This window comes from Bufo bufo, chromosome 1 (assembly GCF_905171765.1).
Source record: "Bufo bufo chromosome 1, aBufBuf1.1, whole genome shotgun sequence".
In the NCBI taxonomy this organism is placed as follows: domain Eukaryota; kingdom Metazoa; phylum Chordata; class Amphibia; order Anura; family Bufonidae; genus Bufo; species Bufo bufo.
In genome coordinates, this window is record NC_053389.1 from 165,156,638 (window position 1) to 165,181,072 (window position 24,435).

A 24,435-nucleotide genomic window follows, 5' to 3' on the forward strand; every position below is an offset into this window, starting at 1 on the left:
GCAACTAAGTATCTATTTCTTACTAAATAGTTGCCATCCACACACTGACAGTTAGCGATGGGTAGTTTGACTATTGATAACTCATATGATTTTATATTACACTGTCTTGCTGAGCCTAAGGGTACTTTCACACTAGCGGCAGGACGGATCCGACAGGCTGTTCACCCTGTCGGATCCGTCCTGCTGCTATTTCGCCGTGCCGCCGGACTGCCGTTCCGTCCCATTGACTATAATGGGGACGGAGCTCCGGCGCAGCACGGTGAGAGGCCACCGGACTAAAAAGTCGGACATGCAGTACTTTTAGTCCGGTGGCCTTTCGCCGTACACTGCCGTGCTGCGCCAGAGCTCCACCCCCGTCCCCATTATAGTCAATGGGGATGGAGTGGCAGTCCGGCGAAATAGCGGCAGGACGGATCCGACAGGGTGAACAGCCTGTCGGATCCATCCTGCCGCTAGTGTGAAAGTACCTTAAGCTTATAGCAATATCTTTCACTGTCCCTCATCGCTAGTATCTCCCCTGCTCTTAAATATCTCTGAGCGAACAGGGTGCCTGCAGCACACCCCAACACAATTCCCATATATTCACATGATCACTTTCTTTTAAAAGAATGTGAACGCAGCTCCCCCAACATGTTTCACCGCAAACGCGGCGTCCGCAGGGGTAATTGAGCTACTGCTAACAGGAGCGCTCTCACTCAGTTCCATTTAAACCTTAAAGGCGGGTTTGCCTTCCGTATTATCCTATATGTATACGCTGTTCTTAAAACTTAAGGGGAAAAAAGCCAATAAGAAAATCGTGCTTCACATCACTACCTGTGATAGGTGCTTTCATCAAAGTATCTAATTGCGCATGAGTTAGGTAATAGATATATTCACCCACCTTTACCTGCTGTGAACAGACTCCAGGATTTATACTTATTCTCGCTCCTTTATCCACTTTGCGCATGCGCCAGTACTTCAACTATTCTCATTCCCTTTTCTCCTGTGCGCGTGCGTTTGGCCTTAGACTTGTTCTCTTTACTTTGTCTTTTATGCGCATGCTTTAGGACTTGAAAATATCTTCAATCTTGGGCTATCATCTACACTTGCGCCCAGAAATGAAGGATATAAAAGTCTCAATGGCTCGCATGGCTGGATCTTAACAAGGCTCCAAGTAGAGCTTCAACATGCAACAAGAAGAAATGGGAGTGAGACAAAAAAATTTTGAGCATTCAATTTAATGAAAACAACGAATAAACTGAAAGAGGCTGTTTTTCAGCTGATCAAAAGTTTAGGACCACACCTCCAAAAAAAAACTAAACCCCCTGTGGTGTCTCACAGGGTGAAGTAATTGAGGGTATATATGTGTCTCCCAGGTTCTTAGCATATGCTGAAGAAAGTTATTTAGGAAAGGGTTAAAAAACCTAAGCCTGGGTCCTGATGAGCTGCACCTGGGGAGTTGCTAGAAAACTGGGCTGTCAACACACTTGCTCAGAACTTCCTGAGAGTGAGAGAAGCCACATCTCACTGAGGGACCCTGAAGGTCCAGAGCCTGCAAACTGCAAGTATCACAGGTTGCTGTTCAGACAGCGTGCTTATTTTGGGTGGACTGAGGATAGCTCATCCACGTCCTAGAGAGGGAACTATTGTTTAGTTAGAGCCTGGACAAGGCTAGGTGTTCTGTTTATGTTTTTGTATTTTAATGCAACCTGTGAAATAAAGCTGGCAGGACGCCAGTTGAAATGCACTTCTGTCTCCTGAGGTCTCCTTCTGCGAAATAATCTGACTAATCCCCCTACCTTTTCACCTCTGGAAAGGTGAGCTAAATAACGGACTGCCACACCCCCCAAAACAGAAATCCAACTTCCAAACATGAACTCAGTAATGAGTAGCTCCGCCGTTATTGTTTTTCACTTCAAAAATTTGTTTCGGCATGCTTGATGCAAGCGTTTCCATGAGGTGAGTGGGAACATTTCTCCAAGTGGTGAAGACGGCCGCACGAAGGCCATCTTCTGTCTGGAGCTGTTGTCCATTTTTGTAAACTTCCCTTGCCATCCATCCCCAAAGGTTATTAATTGGATTTAGATCAGGGGAACACGCAGGATGGGCCAAAAGAGTGATGTTATTCTCCTGGAAGAAGTCCCTTGTCCTGCGGGCATTGTGTACTGTAGCGTTGTCCTGTTGAAAAACCCAGTCGTTACCACACAGACGAGGGCCCTCAGTCATGAGGAATGCTCTCTGCAACATCTGGACATAGCCAGCGGCCGTTTGACGCCCCTGCACTTCCTGAAGCTCCATTGTTCCACTGAAGGAAAAAGCACCCCAGATCATTATGGCGCCCCCTTGACTGTGGCGTGTAGAAAACATCTCAGGTGGGATCTGCTTGTCATGCCAGTAACGTTGGAAACCATCAGGACCATCAAGATTCTCATCAGAGAATAAAACTTTCTTCCACCTTTTAAATGTCCCATGTTTGATGCTCTCTTGCAAATTCCAAACAAGCAGTTCTGTGGCGTTCAAGGAGACGAGGTCTTTGAAAACGTTTTTTGTTTTTGAAGCCCTTCAGTCTCAGATGGTTATGGGGCTGCAGTCAGCACCAGTAAGGACCTTAATTTGGGTCGAGGATCGTCCAGTGTCTTGACGGACAGTCAATTGAATCCTCCGGCTCAGTGCTGACGAATTTTTTTTTGGGTCTTCCACTTGACTTTTTTGTTCCATAACCCTCAGGATCATTTAAGAAATTCGAAATGACTGTCTTACTGCGTCCCTCCTCAGCAGCGATGGCGCGCTGTGAGACCCTGCTTATGCAGTTCAACAACCCGACCACGTTCAAATAGGGAGAGTTTTTTTGCCTTTGCCATCACAACGTGTGACTACCTGACAGAAAATGACAATGAATTCAGATCTTTGCACACATTTGGCCTTTTAACCACTTAAGGACCACAGGTTTATACCCCCCTAAAGACCAGGCCCTTTTTTACAAATCGGCACTACACTACTTTCACCGTTTATTGCTCGGTCATGCAACTTACCACCCAAATGAATTTTACCTCCTTTTCTTCTCACTAATAGAGCTTTCATTTGGTGGTATTTCATTGCTGCTGACATTTTTACTTTTTTTGTTAATCGAAATTTAACGATTTTTTTGCAAAAAAATGACATTTTTCACTTTCAGTTGTAAAATTTTGCAAAAAAAAACGAGATTCATATATAAAATTTGCTCTAAATTTATTGTTCTACATGTCTTTGATAAAAAAAAAAATGGTTTGGGTAAAAGTTATAGCGTTTACAAACTATGGTACAAAAATGTGAATTTCCGCTTTTTGAAGCAGCTCTGACTTTCTGAGCACCTGTCATGTTTCCTGAGGTTCTACAATGCCCAGACAGTACAAACACCCCACAAATGACCCCATTTCGGAAAGTAGACACCCTAAGGTATTCGCTGATGGGCATAGTGAGTTCATAGAACTTTTTATTTTTTGTCACAAGTTAGCGGAAAATGATGATTTTTTATTTATTTTTTTTCTTACAAAGTCTCATATTCCACTAACTTGTGACAAAAAATAAAAAGTTCTGTGAACTCACTATGCCCATCACGAAATACCTTGGGGTCTCTTCTTTCCAAAATGGGGTCACTTGTGGGGTAGTTATACTGCCCTGGCATTCTAGGGGCCCAAATGTGTGGTAAGGAGTTTGAAATCAAATTCTGTAAAAAATGACCAGTGAAATCCGAAAGGTGCTCTTTGGAATGTGGGCCCCTTTGCCCACCTAGGCTGCAAAAAAGTGTCACACGTGGTATCTCCGTACTCGGGAGAAGTTAGGGAATGTGTTTTGGGGTGTCATTTTACATATACCCATGCTGGGTGAGATAAATATCTTGGTCAAATGCCAACTTTGTATAAAAAAAATGGGAAAAGTTGTCTTTTGCCAAGATATTTCTCTCACCCAGCATGGGTATATGTAAAATGACACCCCAAAACACATTCCCCAACTTCTCCTGAGTACGGCGATACCAGATGTGTGACACTTTTTTGCAGCCTAAATGCGCAAAGGGGCCCACATTCCTTTTATGAGGGCATTTTTAGACATTTGGATCCCAGACTTCTTCTCACGCTTTAGGGCCCCTAGAATGCCAGGGCAGTATAAATACCCCACATGTGACCCCATTTTGGAAAGAAGACACCCCAAGGTATTCAATGAGGGGCATGGCGAGTTCATAGAAATTTTTTTTTTTTTGGCACAAGTTAGCGGAAATTGATTTTATTTATTTTTTTCTCACAAAGTCTCCCTTTCCGCTAACTTGGGACAAAAATTTCAATCTTTCATGGACTCAATATGCCCCTCACGGAATACCTGGGGGTGTCTTCTTTCCGAAATGGGGTCACATGTGGGGTATTTATACTGCCCTGGCATTCTAGGGGCCCTAAAGCGTGAGAAGAAGTCTGGAATATAAATGTCTAAAAAATTTTACGCATTTGGATTCCGTGAGGGGTATGGTGAGTTCATGTGAGATTTAATTTTTTGACACAAGTTAGTGGAATATGAGACTTTGTAAGAAAAAAAAAAAATTTCCGCTAACTTGGGCCAAAAAAATGTCTGAATGGAGCCTTAGAGGGGTGATCAATGACAGGGGGGGGTGATCAATGACAGGGGGGGGTGATCAATGACAGGGGGGGGTGATCAATGACAGGGGGGGGTGATCAATGACAGGGGGGGGTGATCAATGACAGGGGGGGTGATCAATGACAGGGGGGGGTGATCAATGACAGGGGGGGTGATCAATGACAGGGGGGGTGATCAATGACAGGCGGGTGATCAATGACAGGCGGGTGATCAGGGAGTCTATGGGGTGATCACCACAGTCATTGATCACGCCCCTGTAAGGCTCCATTCAGACGTCCGTGTGCGTTTTGCGGATCCGATCCATCTATCAGTGGATCCGTAAAAATCATGCGGACGTCTGAATGGAACTTTACAGGGGTGTGATCAATGACAGGGGGGTGATGAGGGAGTCTATATGGGGTGATCACCACAGTCATTGATCACGCCCCTGTAAGGCTCCATTCAGACGTCCGTGTGCGTTTTGCGGATCCGATCCATCTATCAGTGGATCCGTAAAAATCATGCGGACGTCTGAATGGAACTTTACAGGGGTGTGATCAATGACAGGGGGGTGATGAGGGAGTCTATATGGGGTGATCACCACAGTCATTGATCACGCCCCTGTAAGGCTCCATTCAGACGTCCGTGTGCGTTTTGCGGATCCGATCCATCTATCAGTGGATCCGTAAAAATCATGCGGACGTCTGAATGGAGCTTTACAGCGGTGTGATCAATGACAGGGGGGTAATCAATGACAGGGGGTGATCAGAGAGTCTATATGGGGTGATCAGGGGCTAATAAGGGGTTAATAAGTGATGGGGGGGGGGGTGTAGTGTAGTGGTGCTTGGTGCTACTTTACTGAGCTACCTGTGTCCTCTGGTGGTCGATCCAAACAAAGGGGACCACCAGAGGACCAGGTAGCAGGTATATTAGACGCTGTTATCAAAACAGCGTCTAATATACCTGTTAGGGGTTAAAAAAAACACATCTCCAGCCTGCCAGCGAACGATCGCCGCTGGCAGGCTGGAGATCAACTCTCTTACCTTCCGTTCCTGTGAGCGCGCGTTCACAGGAAATCTCGGCTCACGCGAGATGACGCCTATTGGCGTTAGTGTGACCTGGGGGAGCCGCCGCAATGACGCCTTTCGGCGTTAGCGTGGCGGCAAGCGGTTAAAGGCATGTGGTCCTAAAATTTGGATCAGCTGAAAAACAGCCTGTTTTAGTTTAATCGTTATTTTTAATGAATTGAATGCTCAAAAAATGTTTTGTCTCACTCTCATTTCTTCTTGTTGCATGTTGAAGCTCTACTTGGAACCTTGTTAAGATCCAACAATGTAAAATATGATTTTTTTGCCATTTTTCAAGTAACATCCAGTTCGGCCTGTTATCCTGCAAGTTGATCCAGAGGAAGGCAAAAAAAACTCTGTAGAGGGCCGACACCTTCAGATTTATACTTTTTACCATTTATATAATTGAAAAACATTTTAGGGGTAGTTTTGCTCTCTTTGGCAATTAATCCCTCGGTCTCTAGTTTGGCGGCTTTTATTTGTTTTTTACATATTCTATTTTTTCAGTGCTTCCTCGCTACCCTCCTGTTTTAATTATTTAAGTGCTTTCTTTTTGTCCTTTATTGCTTTCTTTACAGTTCTATTTATCCACATTGTTTTTTGTTTCTTAACCTTTTATTCCCATACGGTATGTACCTCTCACAATTAGATTTTAGGATGCTTTTAAAAATATACATTTTGTGGCTGTATTTTTATTTTTGTGGACTTTGTCCCAGTTAGTTAGGCCTATGGCCTCTCTCTTAGTTGGCTAAATTTAGCTTTTTTGAAGTTTGGTATTTTTGTTCCTCCCTGAAGAAACACTTTTTTGAATGATAATTGGAAGGTTATTACTTTATGGTCCCTATTTCCCAAGTGTCCCCCGACCTGCACATCTGTTGTTCTGTCAGGTCTCTTGGTTAATACTTAGTCCAGTATGGCCGTCCCTCTAGTCGGGTCCTGAACCAGTTGGGAAAGGTAATTGGCTTTGGTAATTGGCAAGAACCTGTTTCCTTTATGAGATATACAAGTTTCAGTTTCCCAGTCTATATCTGGGTAGTTGAAGTCCCCCATAATAACCACCTCATTATGATTTGCCGCCTCGTCTATCTCATTTAGTAGTAGATTTTCTGTGGACTCTGGTATATTAGATTATTATTATTACTATTAGTAATTTATTATTATTTTTGCCTCCATGTATTTCTACCCACAGTGACTCCACATGTTCATGTCCCTCACTTATATCTTCTCGGAGTGTGGGCTTTAGACAAGACTTTTCGTAAAGGCAAACCCCTCCCCCTCTCTGGTTTTGACGATCCTCTCTAAACAGACTGTAACCCTGTATGTTAACTGCCCAGTCATAGCTATCATCCAGGCATGTCTCAGTTATTCCCACTATGTCATAGTTCTCCTCACACATCACTAATTCCAGTTCCCCAGTTTTATTAGTCAGGCTTCTGGCATTAGTATACATACATTTAAGAGGTTTATGTATATTTTTTACCTTACACCTTTCCTTCTGAACTGTTCTAGTCCCTCCTTTCATTCCTTCCCCAGTTCCATTACTTGCCCCAGGTCTCTATCTGCACTATTTTCCCATCCTATAACGTAATTACCCTCCCCCAGTCCCTAGTTTAAACACTCCTCCAACCTTCTAGCCATCTTTCTCCCCAACACAGCTGCCCCTTCCCCATTAAGGTGCAGCCCATCCCTATGATAGAGCCTGTAGCTGACAGAGAAGTCGGCCCAGTTCTCCAGGAACCCAAACCCCTCCTTCCTACACCAGTTCTTGAGCCACTTGTTAACCTCCCTAATCTCCCGCTGCCTTTCTTGTGTGGCTCGTGGTACAGGCAGTATTTCGGAAAATACTACCTTTTGAGGTCCCTGCCCTAAGCTTTTGACCTAAATCCCTAAAATCATTTTTAAGGACGCTCTACCTACCTCTAACTTTGTCATTGGTTCCGATATGGACCATGACCGCTGGATCTTCTCCAGCCCCTCCCAGTAATCTGTGAACCCGATATGTCGAACACGAGCGCCAGGAAGACAGCACACTGTTAGGCGATCACGGTCTTTGTGACAGATTGCCCTATCTGTACCCCTAATAATTGAGTCTCCCACTACTAGCACCTATCTGGCCTGCCCTGCTCTCCTGTTCCCTGCTTACTGGAGCTGACATTCCCCTGACTGGCAGAGGAAGTGTCCGGCTGCAGCAGTGCTGTCCCTGGACTGACCTCCCCCTCATCTGCCAACCCTGCAAACTTGTTGGTGTGTCAGATCAGGGCTACCCCGCTTTCTAACTGTTACCCAGCTAGCTACCTCACTTTCCTGAGCCTCCTCGCTACCACCCTCCCCCACATCTACACCATAGAGTGCTTACTCAATGAGCAGTAAACTCTTTTCCAAATTGTCAACACTTCTTAGTGTTGAAATTCGCCCGTTTAGATACTCTATGTGCAATTCCAAACGGCAATTTGCTCACATTTTGAACAAAGATATGCACCCTCAAACGGCTGTTCCAGGACTACATACATAAGACAAGATGTGCACTGGACTGCGCTGTCAATAATGGAACACATACTAAATGGGGATTATGCAAGAAAAAAAAAATACAATATAGTGCAGTGATAATCTAACTTATTATTATCTAATTCAAGCCACGCACCTGGAATCTTCAGTTCGTCCGGCTGAAATCTCACGCAGGCGCAGTACCGCCTACTGCCTGCGCCTGTGCGATCCAACCGCTCCTGAGGGCAACAGTGATAAGAAGACGTCACTGGGCTCGGCGCATGCCCAGTGACACTTTTGAGGCTGTTGCCCTCAGGAGCGGTTGGATCGCGCAGGCCTCAGGCGGTACTGCGCCTGCGCGAGATTTCAGCCGGACGAACTGAAGATTCCAGGTGCGTGGCTTAAATGAATTAGATAATAATAAGTTAGATTCCAGGTGCGTGGCTTGAATGAATTAGCTGACGTAGCAGAGGGGGCGGCGCCGTTAAACTAGGCTGTGGGACGATACTGCATAACGAGGAGGCGTGCTTGGGCTCTAAATAAAGGCGGTCTGGGCACCTTCAGGGTTCATTTGCTCCAAGTGTTATTTTTATTCCCTGTTTTCTTATTATCCCTACTGTAAACACATATAGTCAGTGGTCTTGTAATTATGCCCTAATCCCGATTTTTTTTCCTCACACATTAAATGAAGTAAAAAGTTGTATTAGTATAATGTAATCCATATCCATCCATAGACTTGGCTTCTTGGCTGTATAATCCCCTCTATTGAGCTAAAGTTGTTATTGAGCTTCTACATCTAATAATCAACAGATTTGTATAGAGAATTAGCACAGGGATTACTGATGTATATCCATTTTCACAGTTTTTTAAATGAATGCCGTGAAGGAAAACCCCTCATTTAGGCCGTCCGGGCTCATTGTATTGAGCCTATGGAGCCAGCGATCCCCACATTGTAACAGTCTCTTACATAGGTTTGCGCAGCCTACTGCATTAGGGTGTGCACCCTAAAGCACAAACACACGCCGCGCGTATATATATATATATATACACACACACACACACACACACACACACACACCCTGTAATATAACTAAGGAGGGCTATCAGGGACATTATACAGGGGTAATATAACTTATATTATATAAGTTATATTACCCCTTCATCATGTCCCCTGAGATAGCCCTCCTCAGTTATATTACCCCTGTATAATAATGTACCCTAATACCCCTTAATTTTACCCCCTGTATAATTTACCCTGATCCTTCAGTTATATTACCCCCTGATACCCCTCAGTTATACAGTATCATATAACTGAGGGGTATCAGGGTACATTATACAGGGGTGTAATTGAGGAGGGGTAGCAAGCAGCAGGGAACATACAGGGCAGATTCCAGTGGTGTAGCGTGGGTTGTTAGCACCCGGGGCAAGCCAAGTATTTCTCCCCCCAATCTGTGGACACGCCCCTTTTTACAAATAATGCAGATGTCACCTGCAGTCCTATGTGACACCACAGCTAACACAGTGATAACTGAGTACAGATAGTGTAGCAGATATCACCTGCAGTCCTATGTAATACCACAGATAACACAGTGGTCACTGAGTACAGATAATGTAGCAGATGTCACCTGCAGTCCTATGTAATACCACAGATAACACAGTGGTAACTCTCTGAGTACAGATAATGTAGTAGATGGGTATGAGGCCCCAGAATTCAGAACACGCACAGTGTGACCTGAAGTCTGGGACCGGACTGCGGCAGGGTGGGCTAAATCCTATAGCCCCCCCCCAGATATGTGGATGGACATTACATATAATGGTGCACACTATACAGTAGAGTACAGCAGCACACACCTGTTACATCCAGTGACGTCTCCTGTGATGTAGACCTTCCTCTACGTCTTCATTCGGAGATCAGACCGCCAGGATACCTTCTTTCAGCCGCGTCTCTGCAGAGTTTCACAGAAAAATGTTTAGATTTCTCACTTTACTATCATCCTCAGATAACAGACCTCCCCTCCACCTGTAGTGCCCATAAGTATAATGCCCTCCGTATAATTATAATATATACTGGCCCCTCTGTGTTATTATTCTTAATATTATAATGGCCCCCTCTGTATTAGGCTCCATTCACGTCCGCAAAATGTGTCCGCATCCATTCCACAATTGTGCGGAACGGTTGCGGACCCATGCCTTCTCCATGGGGACTGAATGGATGCGGAAAGCACACAGTGTGCTCTTCGCATACGCATTTCCGGAGCGGCCTGCCGAACTTCCGGTCCGCGGCTCTGGAAAAAATAGAACATGTCCTATTCTTGTCCGCAGCTGTGGACAAAAATAGGCTGTTCTATGGGGGTGCCTGGCGGGTGTGTTGCGGATCCGCAAAACACTGCGGACTTGTGAATGAACCCTAATAGTAATAATTATGGCGCTCTTCAGCCCCTCCAGCATACAGTCCCATGTAAAATACATCACTCCTTCGCTATCAGCCCCTCCAACATAGTCCCATGTAAATAATATCACCCTTCCTCTCTTCGCTGCCTGCCTTGAGCCCCTTCAGCATACAGTCCCATGTAAAATACATCACGCCCTGCCTTCAGCCCCTCCAACATATAGTCCCATGTAAAATACAAAACTCCCCCGGCCTTCAGCCCTTCCAGCATACAGTCCCATGTAAAATAATATCACCCCTCCTGCCTTCAGCCCTTCCAGCATACAGTCCCATGTAAAATACATCACTATCTCTGCCTTTAGCCCCTCCAGCATACAGTCCCCAGGTAAAAAATATCACTTCACCCCCTCTCTTCAGACACCTCTAACCTTAATCTGCTCCTCTCTGCAACTTGCTCTGTTAAATTTCCTGCATATCTTGAGGCCCCGCCCCCTGTATGACGAGACTCCGCCTCTTTCCCGACATCATACCTCCCTAGAGCAAATCCATTCTAGCGCTCTACTGTCTTATAGGCTTCAGACCCTTAGCCTGAAGCCTATGTGAAGGATCGCATCAGGAGTTGGCAGATGGCAGTGCAGCACGGAGGTGATGATTAGGGTGTGCCCAGGCACACCCGGCACACCCCGTGCGCACGCCTTATGGTCTCTTATCTAAGTTACCACCTCTGGGCCCCAGTTTCATCCTCTCTATTCCCCAGAAATGTAGTAGGCTTGTGTTTTTTTCATGAACATATCTCATATGTCTTGAAATAGATGTATCCTTCTCTCTCTATTGTACTTAGATGACCAGAGATACGACGTCTTAGTTCTTGTGTAGTCTTTCCGACATACATTTGTCATGGGCATGACGCTATGTAAATTGGGTCTTACAGTTGATATACTGTCTAATCTCATACTTCTTTTTATCACTTGGATTTGTAAATTTTTTAATTTGTGAGATATATCTGCAAAAGGAACAATCTCCACATGGTGCTGATCCTCGATATTTTTCTCTACTGGTCTTGCCCATGGTTCCAGTACCTTGGAGAAAAAGGGAAATTCCGGTTGGCCAATACTTGAGAGCTCGAAGAAATTGTACTAATGATATGTCATTTATTAAAGAAAGTAATGACCTTTTTCAAAGATTTAGAGATAGGGGATATCCAATACGCCGTCTTAGAAGAGCCTTTAAAAGGGCAAAAAATAGGAAGATTTATTAAAACCCCTCCCACTAAAAGATAATGACATCATCAGATGTATCGGTACCTTTGATGGATACAATAAAGAGATATACCAGATCCTAAAAAAACATTGGCATATCATACAATTAGACCCAGTTCTCACCCATAACCCCAGCATCACCTATCGTAGAGGCTTGAATTTGAGGGACCATTTGGTGCATAGTTTTCTCCCAGATACTGTAAGTCAATGGGGACAGATCCGTTTTCTCTGACGCAATCTGGCACGATAGAAAACTGATCCGTCTCCCATTGACTTTGAATGGAGTTCATGATGGATCTGTCTTGGCTATGTTACAGATAATACAAACGGATCCGTTCTGACGGTTGCATGCGGTTGTATTATTCTAACGGATCCATTTTTGCAGATCCATGACGGATCTGCCCAAAACGCGAGTGTGAAAGTAGCCTAAGAATTAATTGCAACATAGTTGCTAGGCAGATTGCTAAAGCATGAAATTGACACAATAGGATCTAGTATAGTTATTTCACATTTACTTAAGAGGATATAAAGTATATATCTCTATGATATCTCTGATGCATGAAAAGAATTTATAGCAAAAAGAAAACAATCATATGGCCACTTTCAATTTTTTATTTTTTTGGGCAATTTAAATGTTCTTAAAGCAAGTAATAAATGTTATGTTTTAAATAAAAGAAAATGACCTAAAACAGGAATTGGATAGCCCTTGGCTATTGAATTTAAGAACTTTTGAATAATCCTGGGCCCCATTCAGGATCTAAGTTCATCTCTTGTGAATAGTCACATTCTAGAGAGAGTTATCTTTGTATTATGTAAATTAGTGACTTCTGTAATGTTTCTAAGGAAAACAACATCCTGTGTTTTTACAATCTGATGATTTTATAGCGGTCATATAAAGGATATCAGTCATATATAACTCAGTCCTACACTTTTATTGCAGTTATAAAATATGTTTCTAGATAATCTCACCAATTTCAGTCACCAGCAGGAAAGGTGCGGTAATAGGTTCCAGATCACATGGTCAAGAGATTTTAGATTTTGCTAAAAATAACCGTACATATTACCTGCATGCCGAAAGCTGTATGTCCAGTAATCCCCATATACCGTACTTGCACGCACATAAAGAGAACCCCAACATATATGATGCCCCCACATGTGTCATGCGCCTTAGGGTGTACAGTATACACACACATACATTTTGGTTAACTCTTATCTAATGCTTCCATCACCAGACTGAACAATGCTCCTGTCCACAATTACGAGAAGGATGTCGGCAGTAAGACCACCATGAGATTCTTCTACCCAGAATCTGCTGACTTTGACCCTCAGCTGGACAACAACCCTGACACTTTATTGGTGCTGGTGCCATTTAAGCCTCTGGACATCCAATGGATGAAGATTATTCTGAATAATGAGAAGAGGGTGCGTCATAGTCTATAATATCACTCCGCTTTGCTGCCACATTAGAGCCTTGTGTCATCTAGTTGTAAAAAGTGGATGTAGGGTCTGCTATTTCGTGTAGTCACAATTTACCTCCGCTGCTTCCCATCTAGTGGTAGACCAGAATCTTTTTTAAAAGTGTTTTTGGTATCCCTCACCAATGTTCTCTATGTTGCTGTTGATGGAACTCACCATTGTCCGTGGGAACCGACCAATGTGCCTGGTAGCTCCTCAGAATAGGGCATTTGACATCACTGGCCTCCATGAGGATGAATGTATGTGTGACCAAGACCCTAAAGATCCCACTAATGTTTGTTCCTTTTACCAGGTTCATAAAGGATTTTGGAAAATGCCCCCTTTAGTTTGGGAGGTGAGCCCACAGAATACGCGGATCCTAAACCCCTATTATATGGAGGTGACCGCCACCAAGATCCTGGACACCATCATTGCTGACCAGAAGTCCTCAAAAAAGATGAAAGCGGTAAGAGTGTAGAAGCTGGATGAGGTTACAGTGCTGCCAAATGTTAAGGTTTTTTGATGCATTTTTTTGAAGCCAAAACCAGGAGTGGATTAAAAAAAGTAATAATGTTCCTTAACGGGAACCTGTCAGCGGTTTTTAACCATAAGAATCATCGGCATCCTGAGAGTTCTCCCCCACCCTAATCATCCTAGTTTTTTATTTATTTTTTTAAACACCTTCAAGTACTTCTTTTACAGTCCACTTTCACTTTTTTTTCAAGTTATGTAAATTAAATGCTTACCTTATCACTTCCCATTCCTAACCCCACCTCCTGTTACATGAGTGACAGAATCTAAAGATCCTACCCTCCTCCTGAATTCTCGTCCCAAATCCCGCACATGTGCAGAACCAGTCACCTCACTCACTGATGAAAAAAAATCTAGAATATTCGCGATTACGAAGATATAGCACTTTATTCTAGATCTTCTCAAAGTGGCGATATTCACGATAAAAATTCGCGATTAGAATATTCGCGATCAACACTACTACTGATCGTTAGTGATGAGGGGCAATTTGGGCGAATATTCGTGAATTCACAAATTTGAGATTATTTTCTTGATTACGAAAAAAAAAGGCAATGTAATATTTGCGTAATGCGCGCAAAATACAGGCGTCACTTTTGCTACATTTTCCAAGCTGCTAGAAGCTTCCTAAAACTGGAGAAAATGGTTGGCATGGCAGAACATTAAAAATGCAGTTAGAGTGCTCCAATATATTCGCGATTACGCTAATCGGCGCTAATGATGTGAATATTTTGGTGCAAACGTCCTTCCCTCACTGTGCCTGCGCTGAATACTGATCGGGAAGGTGCAGGCGTGAGATTTCTCCGGCAGACAGTAGACCAATGCTGGCCTGGCCCTGTCAATCAAGTGTAGAAGGGCGTGGAAAGAGGTAAGCAAACGGAGCCTCTAGGAGCAGGGGCAACCCCCCCCCTGTATACTAGAGGCTCATTTGCATATTATAAAAGTTTGTTTTTCTAAATAACGGCGGCTCATAGTGACATGGGACTAATATAGTTATGTTTAGCTGACATTAGCACATAGCTAATGTCAGCCAGGTTAATACCCATTTTTCTGATGACAGAAACCCTTTATTAATCTAGGAGAATCATGTACTTATGCACCTGGCCAAAGGCCTCAGGTGCCTTCTCTCATCTTCAGAAAGGTGATACAGTTGTGCTGGGGCAGTATTTTGTGCTGCAGTACAGGATTTCTGTCCCCACCCGCTTTTGTTGTGTCTGCCTACTTATGCTGACCCTATGTGCTTGTGTTTACCCACCTTCTGTCAATTTGGAACCTACTACAACATGAGACCACTTTAGGTTCCCAGTCTATCCCTGATTGAGTGACAGCTGCAAAGTGCCGTATTGTGCCGCTACGCAGGTTGTTGTAGGTATGTTGCAGGTGACAAGTCGAACCATTTTATAAGCATCAAGAGCAACCACATAAAAAAAAACTGCTTGGGAAGACCTGCCCAGATTAGAAGACAATGGAATTTAATACCTTCCACATGTGTTATGGACCCACATAATATCAGTTAAATGGCATAAACTGGCTCCCCGACACCACCACCAAAATGGCAATGAAAGTAAACTGGCCCTAAGGGCAGACAAACACTTGCAAGTTGAATGCGAAAAACTTACAGCGTGTGTCAGTGAGAGGTCCCGTCCTGACCTCCCATCTTCTGACAGAATCACACAGCCTAAGGCCTCATGCACACGACCGTTGTTGTGTTCCGTTCCGCAAAATGGGGTTCCGTTGTTCCGTGATCCGTTTCCGTGTGTCTACCTTTATTTTTGGAGGATCACCAGACATGAAGGAAAGTAAAAAAAAGTCTAAGTCAAGTTTGCCATGCAAATAGTAGGGAAAAAAACGGACGCGGACGCAGATGACAATCTTGTGTGCCTCCGCGTTTTTTCACGGTCTCATTGACTTGAATGGCAAAAAGAAAAAATGTAGGCGTGCTCAAACCCTGTTGCACCGAGCACGGACCATGCCGGGAACCACAGCGTAACTAAAGTAGAGAGAGTCCAGCTCGATTAAAATGTTACCTTTTATTTCCAGTGCAGATTAAAAGCCAGTTACACTCTAGTCTACATGTTTCGGATCAAGGACAATAGCGATCCTTCCTCATTGACTTGAATGGATCCGCGAACCATTTTCCGTGAAAAAAATAGGACAGGTTATATTTTTTTGATGGACTGGAATCACGGACGCGGATGACAAGCGGTGCATTAGCCGAGTTTTCAACGGACCCATTAAAAGTCAATGGGTCCGCAGAAAATCACGAAAAACGGAACAACGGACACGGAACACAACATCGGTCGTGTGCATGAGGCCTTATACAGATTTATAATGCTGCGTGACCTGGGAGTCCTGGAATCTGTTGTATCAAATGACAGAGTTATGTCAGTGTAATAATATTTACACGTCAGTGTTTGATCAGTGATTTCCATCAGTGACTGTGAGCCAAAACCAGGTGCGGCTCTAAACACAAACAGGAGCAGATCTTTCCCTTATCCCTTATGTCTGTGAAGGCTCCAATCCTGGTTTTGGCTCACAATCACTGATCAAAATCACCAACCAAAACACTGACGTGTGAATAAGGGCCTATGCACAAGAGCATATTTTTTGTCCTTATCTGATCCTCATTTTTTTCAGATTGGATGCAGATCCATTCACTTCAGTGGGGCCACAAATAATGCGGACAGCACACCATATGCTGTCCGCATCTGTTTTTCTGTTCTGTTACACCCCCAAAAATATAAAACGTCCTTTTCTTGTCCGCGGACAGTTCTATCATGGGCCGGATGTTCCACTCTGCAAAATGCGGAAGGCACATGGCCGGTGTCCGTGTTTTGCGGAACCGCAAAAACAGCATGAACCCTGAGGCATAGTTCAGCAGATTCCAGGACTCCCAGGGTCACACAGCATTATAAATCAGTATAATGCTTTGCGATTCTGTCAGAAAACTGGAGGTCAGGACAGGATCTCTCAGTGACACACTCCGTGAGTTTTACATTCAGCTCGCTTGTGTGTGTCTGCCCGAAGACTTAGGCCCCTTTCACACGGGCGAGTTTTCCGCGTGGGTGCAATGCGTGAGTTGAACGCATTGCAACCACACTGAATCCGGACCCATTCATTTCTATGGGGCTGTTCACATAGGCGGTGATTTTCACGCATCACTTGTGCGTTGCGTGAAAATCGCAGCAAGCTCTATTTTGTGCGTTTTTCACGCAACACAGGCCCCATAGAAGTAAATGGGGCTTCGTGAATGCGGATGCGGTGTGATTTTCACGCACGGTTGCTAGGAGACCATCGGGATGGGGACCCAATCATTATTATTTTCCCTTATAACATGGTAGAAAAGTAAAATAGGGCTGGAGGGGTTAAAAAAAATTAAAATAATTTAACTCACCTTAATCCACTTGTTCGCGCAGCCGACATCTCTTCTGTCTTCATCTGTGAGGAATAGGACCTTTGATGACGTCACTACGTTCATCACATGGTCCATCACATGATCCATCACCATGGTGATGGATCATGTGATGGACCATGTGATGAATGCAGTGACGTCATCAAAGGTCCTATTTCTCACAGATGAAGACAGAAGAGATGCCGGCTGCGCGAACAAGTGGATTTAAGTGAGTTAAATTTTTATTTTTTTAACCCCTCCAGCCCTATTTTACTTAGCATTCTGTATTCAGAATGTATTATTTTCCCTTATAACATGGTTATAAGGGAAAATAATAGCAATCTACAGAACCTTAAACCCAAACCTGAACTTCTGTGAAGAAGTTCGGGTCTGGGTACCACATTCAGTTTTATATCACGCGCGTGCAAAACACATTGCACCCGCGCTATAAAAACTGAACAACGAAACGCAATCGCAGTCAAAACTGACTGCAATTGCGTACTTACTCGCGCGGGTTTGCCGCAACGCATCCGGCCCTTATCCGGACACGCTCGTGTGAAAGAGGCCTTAGGCCTCTTGCCCAAAAACCTAAGGGCTCTGTGGCCATGCTGCGGGCCGCATATGGCGGTTCTGCAATACACAGGTCACCAGCTGTGTGCATTCCGTTTCACGGATGCGGACTCATTGACTTGAATGGGTCCAGAAATGCGCTACGGAACGGAACCCCACAGAAGCACTACGGAGTGCTTCGGTGGTGTTCCGTTCCGTGCTCCCGTTCCGCAAAAAGATAGAACTTGCTCTATCTTTTTGCGGAACGGATGGATCGCGGACCCCATTCAAGTGAATGGGTCTGCGATCCGCATGCGGCTGCCCCACGGTCGGTGCCCGTGCAATTTGCGGTCCACAGGTTACATTTGTGTGAAAGAGGCCTTAGTGTAGGCCAGTACTTCCAGGATGTGTCATGTGAACCCTCTCACTTTTGTAGAATGGCTGTTAGGGCTGTAAGAGTCTAAGGGGAAGATTTATCAGAACTGGTGTGAAGAAAAACCGGCTTTGTTGCCCATAACAACCAATAATAATCCACCTTTCATTTTTCAGAACTCCTTTTGAAAATGAAAGGTGGAATCTGATTGGTTGCTATGGGCAACAAAGCCAGTTTTCCTTTAAGGCCTCTTTCACACGGGCGTTGCGGGAAAATGTGCGGGTGCGTTGCGGGAACACCCGCGATTTTTCCGCGCGAGTGCAAAACATTGTAATGCGTTTTGCACTCGCGTGAGAAAAATCGCACATGTTTGGTACCCAAACTTCTTCACAGAAGTTCGGGCTTGGGATCGGTGTTCTGTAGATTGTATTATTTCCCCTTATAACATGGTTTTAAGGGAAAATAATAGCATTCTGAATACAGAATGCATAGTAAAACAGCGCTGGAGGGGTTAAAAAAAAATTATAATCATTTAACTCACCTTAATCCACTTGAACGCGTAGCCCGGCATCTCTGTCTGTCTCTTTTACTGACTAGGACCTGTGGTGAGCATTAATTATAGTTCAAGGACCTGGGATGACGTCACTCCGGTCATCACATGGTACGTCACATGATCTTTTACCATGGTGAATCACCATGGTAAAAGATCATGTGACGTACCATGTGATGACCGGAGTGACGTCATCCCAGGTCCTTGAACTATAGTTAATGCTCACCACAGGTCCTATACAGTAAAAGAGACAAACGGAGATGCCGGCTACGCGAGCAAATGGATTAAGGTGAGTTAAATGATTTTTTTTTTTTTAACCCCTCCAGTGCTGTTTTACTATGCATTCTGTATTCAGAATGCTATTATTTTCCCTTATAACCATGTTATAAGGGAAAATAATAATGATCGGGTCTCCATCCCGATCGTCTCCTAGCAACCGTGCGTGAAAATCGTACCGCATCCGCACTTGCTTGCGGATGCTTGCGATTTTCACGCAACCCCATTCATTTCTATGGGGCCTGCGTTACGTGAAAAACGCACAAAGAGGAGCATGCTGCGATTTTCACGCAACGCAAAAGTGATGCGTGAAAATCACCGCTCGTGTGCACAGCCCCATAGAAATGAATGGGTCGGTATTCAGTGCGGGTGCAATGCGTTCACCTCCCGCATCGCATCCGCGTGGAATACTCGCTCGTGTGAAAGGGGCCTTACAGCAGTTTTGATAAATCTCCCCTCACATCACTGCACGTCTTCTCTTTTCCAGAAACCCACTACTGGCATGCTGGCGATCACTTTTGCCCTCCACTTCTGTGATCTGGTTGACATTGCCGGATTTGGTTATCCAGCATCATCTAACAAGAAGCAGTCGATCCATTACTATGAGAAGGTGATGCTAAAATCCATGGCGGTAAGTATCTTCTGATTGTCTCCAGTGACTTTCCATATAATATGTCTGAAACGTAATAACTTAAAGGTCTGGTCCATTTCAAAAGTCAGAAGTGCCAAATGTGGCTTGCCATGGAGGAGCGTGGCTTAAACTTTTATTAATACTAAAGCCAGAAAATGGTGCAAATTTTGGCATAGCTCTATACCTGCTGATATCTAGATTAAATTTTCGGATTTTACTTTTTTTTTAACACTGATGTATAAAACACCAGTCTGAATGAATGTGGGCCTCTGTGTACAATTTCAAAATGTTGGCATGCTGTCAGTGAACGGAAACCTTCTTTAATCAGGTGCTGGGCTTGTTACAAGAGAAAGATCTACTACATGTTAATGAGTACTACACCTATGTCGGTTTGATATGATTATGTGTTTTCAGCCTCTGGATGTTAAACAAAAATGCAAAATGTAAAGATCTTGAAAATGGCGACTAATAAAGCACAAAGGGGAAGATTTAGCAAAACTGGAAAACTGGTTTAGTTGCCCATAGCAACCAATCAGATTCCACCTTTCGTTTTCCTAAGGAAATAATGATTATTTACCAATCTCTTCACCTACAAGGTCATACTTTCCTCAGAGAAACTGTATCAGATTAATGCATTATCCTTCCCTTTGTCCTTAAGGCTGGAGTTGTAATACCAGGCACAACCATGGACAGGAGGGGCGCCGATTCTGGAAAAATATACAATTTTATGTAATATTCTACAAGATTTCATGCTGGGAACAGTCACTGAGATTGTGACATAAGTCAGTCAACACTCAATGTAAACTGAAGGGGGGTGGGGGTGGCGAAATTTACACGGGGCGTGTGCTGCTGACAAATGGCAAATTTATGGTGTCGCAAGAAAGAAGCAATTACCCGACAAATGAGTATTTGCTTGCTTGTCTATGGCATGTTCACACAAGGCAATAATTGGGCACCAGCAATGATCAGGAACAGCTTAGATACATGGTCTCAGCAGACAGTATCACACATGGCAGGCTTAGATACAACAACTAAGCAGATAATATCACACATGGTAGGCTTTGGCTGTGTTCACATCTCCGGGGAATGTTTCCGGCAGGCTGTTCCAGCAGATCACCGCCGGACCCCTGTTGACTATAATGAGATCTGCCCGCTATGTGTCAGAAATGCGGGTTTCGGACAGACAAATACCGCCTCAGGCAGTGTTTTTTGTCCAGCTGACAGCCGGCATTTATGCCAGAAACAGAGATGTGAATGCAGCCTTGGGGTTCATGCACACAGCCGTGTCTGTATTGCGGCCCGCAAACAGCAGTATATTCAGGCACCGGCGTACCCGTTCACTTGAATGGGTCTGCAATCTGGAAGGTCCAGTGTGGAACGGAACCCCGCGGAAACACTACGGAGTGCTTCCGTGGAGTTTCTCTCTGTGCCTCCACCCCGCAGAAAAGTAGTGCATGGCAGATCACAGACCCATTCTAGTTGCAGTCCACAATGCACGGAATTTCCGTGTGCATGAGCCCTTAGATACAACAACTAAGCAGACAGTATCGTGCATGGTAGGCTTAGATACAACAACTAAGCAGACAGCATGACGCATGGTAGGCTTAGATACAACAACTAAGCAGACAGCATGACACATGGTAGGCTTAGCTACAACAACTAAGGAGACAGTATCGTGCATGGTAGGCTTAGATACAACAACTAAGCAGACAGCATGACACATGGTAGGCTTAGATACAACAACTAAGCAGACAGCATGACACATGGTAGGCTTAGATACAACAACTAAGCAGACAGTATCACGCATGGTAGGCTTAGATACAACAACTAAGCAGACAGCATGACACATGGTAGGCTTAGATACAACAACTAAGCAGACAGCATGACACATGGTAGGCTTAGATACAACAACTAAGCAGACAGCATGACACATGGTAGGCTTAGATACAACAACTAAGCAGACAGCATGAGGCATGGTAGGCTTAGATACAACAACTAAGCAGACAGCATGAGGCATGGTAGGCTTAGATACAACAACTAAGCAGACAGCATAACGCATGGTAGGCTTAGATACAACAACTAAGCAGACAACATGACGCATGGTAGGCTTAGATTCAGCAGCACAGCAGAGTTTTTCATATATGATAGGCTTAGATACAGTGACCTGTAGATTGATTAGTAACATCCCATTCTTCTCTTTCAGGTATCTGGACATAACATCTCGATAGAAGCTACTGCAATAAGGAACCTGCTCCAGCACCAGCTCATTCGCAACCTGACATATTTCTGAGGGAGTTTTGGATATGTATGCGTGTCCTCCCTGTATGTCAGACACCCTGCACCTGGCAGACTCTAAAAGACATTTGTGCAGTACCCACCACCCAGAAGATCTTGTACAGAACCTCCACCTTCTCTGCACCCGAGTGGCTGTCACAGGGCACAGTGAAATGTTGACTGAACTCTTAATTTTATTTTTTATAGATTATTATTATAATTTTTTTTTAAAGAACTAACCATATAATATTTATTTAAGACTTTGTCACTGTTTGTGCCATGACATGAAGAATCAAGGATTACGGTGACTTTTGCTGCCCTCCTCTGTATAGAAAAGACAATGACAGATAGGACTGAGATATTGGGATCCCTCTGCTGTCTTGGATCCGTCAGTTTTTTTTTCTACATGATTTTCACTGTCCATGTTTACTATTTGTAAGATTTCTGACTTTGCCCTGAAGGAGACTATTACGCAAGCCGCTGGACCCACAGATAAATGGGGCGGGACCCCATGCTACGTGCCAATTCTTTCTATCTTCTCAAATCATTGGGTTACAAAAATGTGTAGATCTGGCGGACGTCGGCCCTCATCTCACCAAACGGGGGGATTCTTCGTATTCCCTCAATGATATGCTGCTGCATTTATATTTAACTCATTGTTTATCTCCTATTGGTAGAACGGGAAGAGAATTCTATATTAAATTGATTAATCCCCATTCCAGGGGTCCTTCTACCTTCAGTGCCTTGTTTTTTTTCAGTTGTTATAATTCCTCTTGTGGTGACATGAAGACTGTAAATTACTATAAATTCTCCTTCTGTATACATGTCATTGAACTGATCCTTCGCCTTATAGGTTTTATACTCCAGTCATATCCAGAGCTGCATTCACAATTCTTTTGGCTTCCTCTAGGCACGCAGACTACAAGACCTTTCTCCTCCCTGCTGTCCTCTTCCTGTCCAGGGTGTGTAGTGTACTTGTACTGATCCTAAGTTACATCATGGCTTATACTTCAATTACATCAAGAGCTGCAGTCACAATTCTGCTGCAGATCTCAGGCTGCAAGTCCTCAAATGCCCCTGCTGGTTCAGTGTCTATACATGCCATGACATGTTACATGGTATGTGATGTAGCCTGTATACCAGGCATGATGTCTTTCAGCGTAGTGACTGCAGCTCAGGATTATAGGACAGCATTAATTTTGAGCAAGCCCCCTGTGCTGTGTACTATTCTGGAACATATGAAGTCAACTCATGGCAGTGTGCAGTCCCATGGGAACCTCTGTGCCAATCACATGACCAATAACCCACCTTACTTAACATGTCATTAAAAAGATGTACATGACCAATAGAGGGGACATCATTCGGGCTCCAGGCAGCATTGTTTGCATTGGAAAGATGTGGACGCTCTGATCTTCTCTTTAGAGGAATAGAGGAGAACATATCTACTAGGGGACCTACACTAGAGGACCTACACACTTAGGGCTCATTCACAAGACTGTAGGGCGTATGTGCTAGTGCTGCGGCACTGGCCATGTGAATCCTATATTGCGACGCTAACCCATTGACTTGAATCGATCCGCAATATACGGCAGAAGATAGGACATGTTCTATCTTTGGCAGTGTGGAGGCACGGACCCAAAAGTCCACGGAAGCGCCGATCTGTGCATCCGCTCTGCACCGCACCGTTTCTTGGGTATTGTGGACCCATTCAAGTCCTCATCTTGATACGGTCCGCAGTATGGCCACAGTCGTGTGAATGAGCCCTTAACCTGTGTTGATTTTAAAATGTGAAAATGTGGTCACTTGTCCCCTTTACAGGTACATTTTACCTTCTATGGATAACATTCTCCCCCTCCTGGTCAGTGACTGACGAACAGTAAGGCCCCTTTCACACAGGCGAGTTTTCCGCGCGGGTGCAATGCGTGAGGTGAACGCATTGCACCCGCGCTGAATCCGGACCCATTCATTTCTATGGGGCTGTGCACATGAGCGGTGATTTTCACGCATCACTTGTGCGTTGCGTAAAAATCGCAGCATGCTCCTCTTTGTGCGTTTTTCACGTAGCGCAGGCCCCATAAAAATGAATGGGGTTGCGTGAAAATCGCAAGCATTCGCAAGCAAGTGCGGATGCGGTGCGATTTTCACGCACGGTTGCTAGGTGACGATCGGGATGGAGACCCGATCATTATTATTTTCCCTTTTAACATGGTTATAAGGGAAAATAATAGCATTCTGAATACAGAATGCATAGTACAATAGGGCTGGATGGGTTAAAATAAATAAATAATTTAACTCACCTTAATCCACTTGTTCGCGCAGCCGGCATCTCTTCTGTCTTCATCTGTGAGCAATAGGACCTTTGATGATGTCACTGCGTTCATTACATGATCCGTCACATGATCCATCTCCATAGTGATGGATCATGTGACGGACCATGTGATGAGCGTAGTGACGTCAAAGGTCCTATTCCTCACAGAACAAGACAGAAGAGATGCCGGCTGCGCGAACAAGTGGATTAAGGTGAGTTAAATTGATTTTATTTTTTAACCCCTCCAGCCCTATTGTACTATGCATTCTGTATTCAAAATGCTATTATTTTCCATTATAACCATGTTATAAGGGGAAATA

General features: G+C 44.2%; 1 protein-coding gene across 6 annotated transcripts in view; it reads left to right on the forward strand.

Annotated features, from left to right (window-relative positions):
• The window catches only part of LOC121000900 (CMP-N-acetylneuraminate-beta-galactosamide-alpha-2,3-sialyltransferase 4-like), a 295,630-nt gene extending 271,948 nt beyond the window's left edge, over positions 1-23,682 (forward strand). For all 6 annotated transcript variants that reach the window (XM_040431673.1, XM_040431663.1, XM_040431688.1 and 3 more), the window contains 4 exons: positions 13,013-13,202; positions 13,549-13,701; positions 19,390-19,533; positions 21,737-23,682. In XM_040431673.1, coding sequence (XP_040287607.1) covers positions 13,013-13,202; positions 13,549-13,701; positions 19,390-19,533; positions 21,737-21,823 — 574 coding nt within the window. In that variant the 3' untranslated portion in view covers positions 21,824-23,682. The remainder of the gene's footprint in view (positions 1-13,012; positions 13,203-13,548; positions 13,702-19,389; positions 19,534-21,736) is intronic.
• Positions 23,683-24,435: the final 753 nt, after the last annotated feature.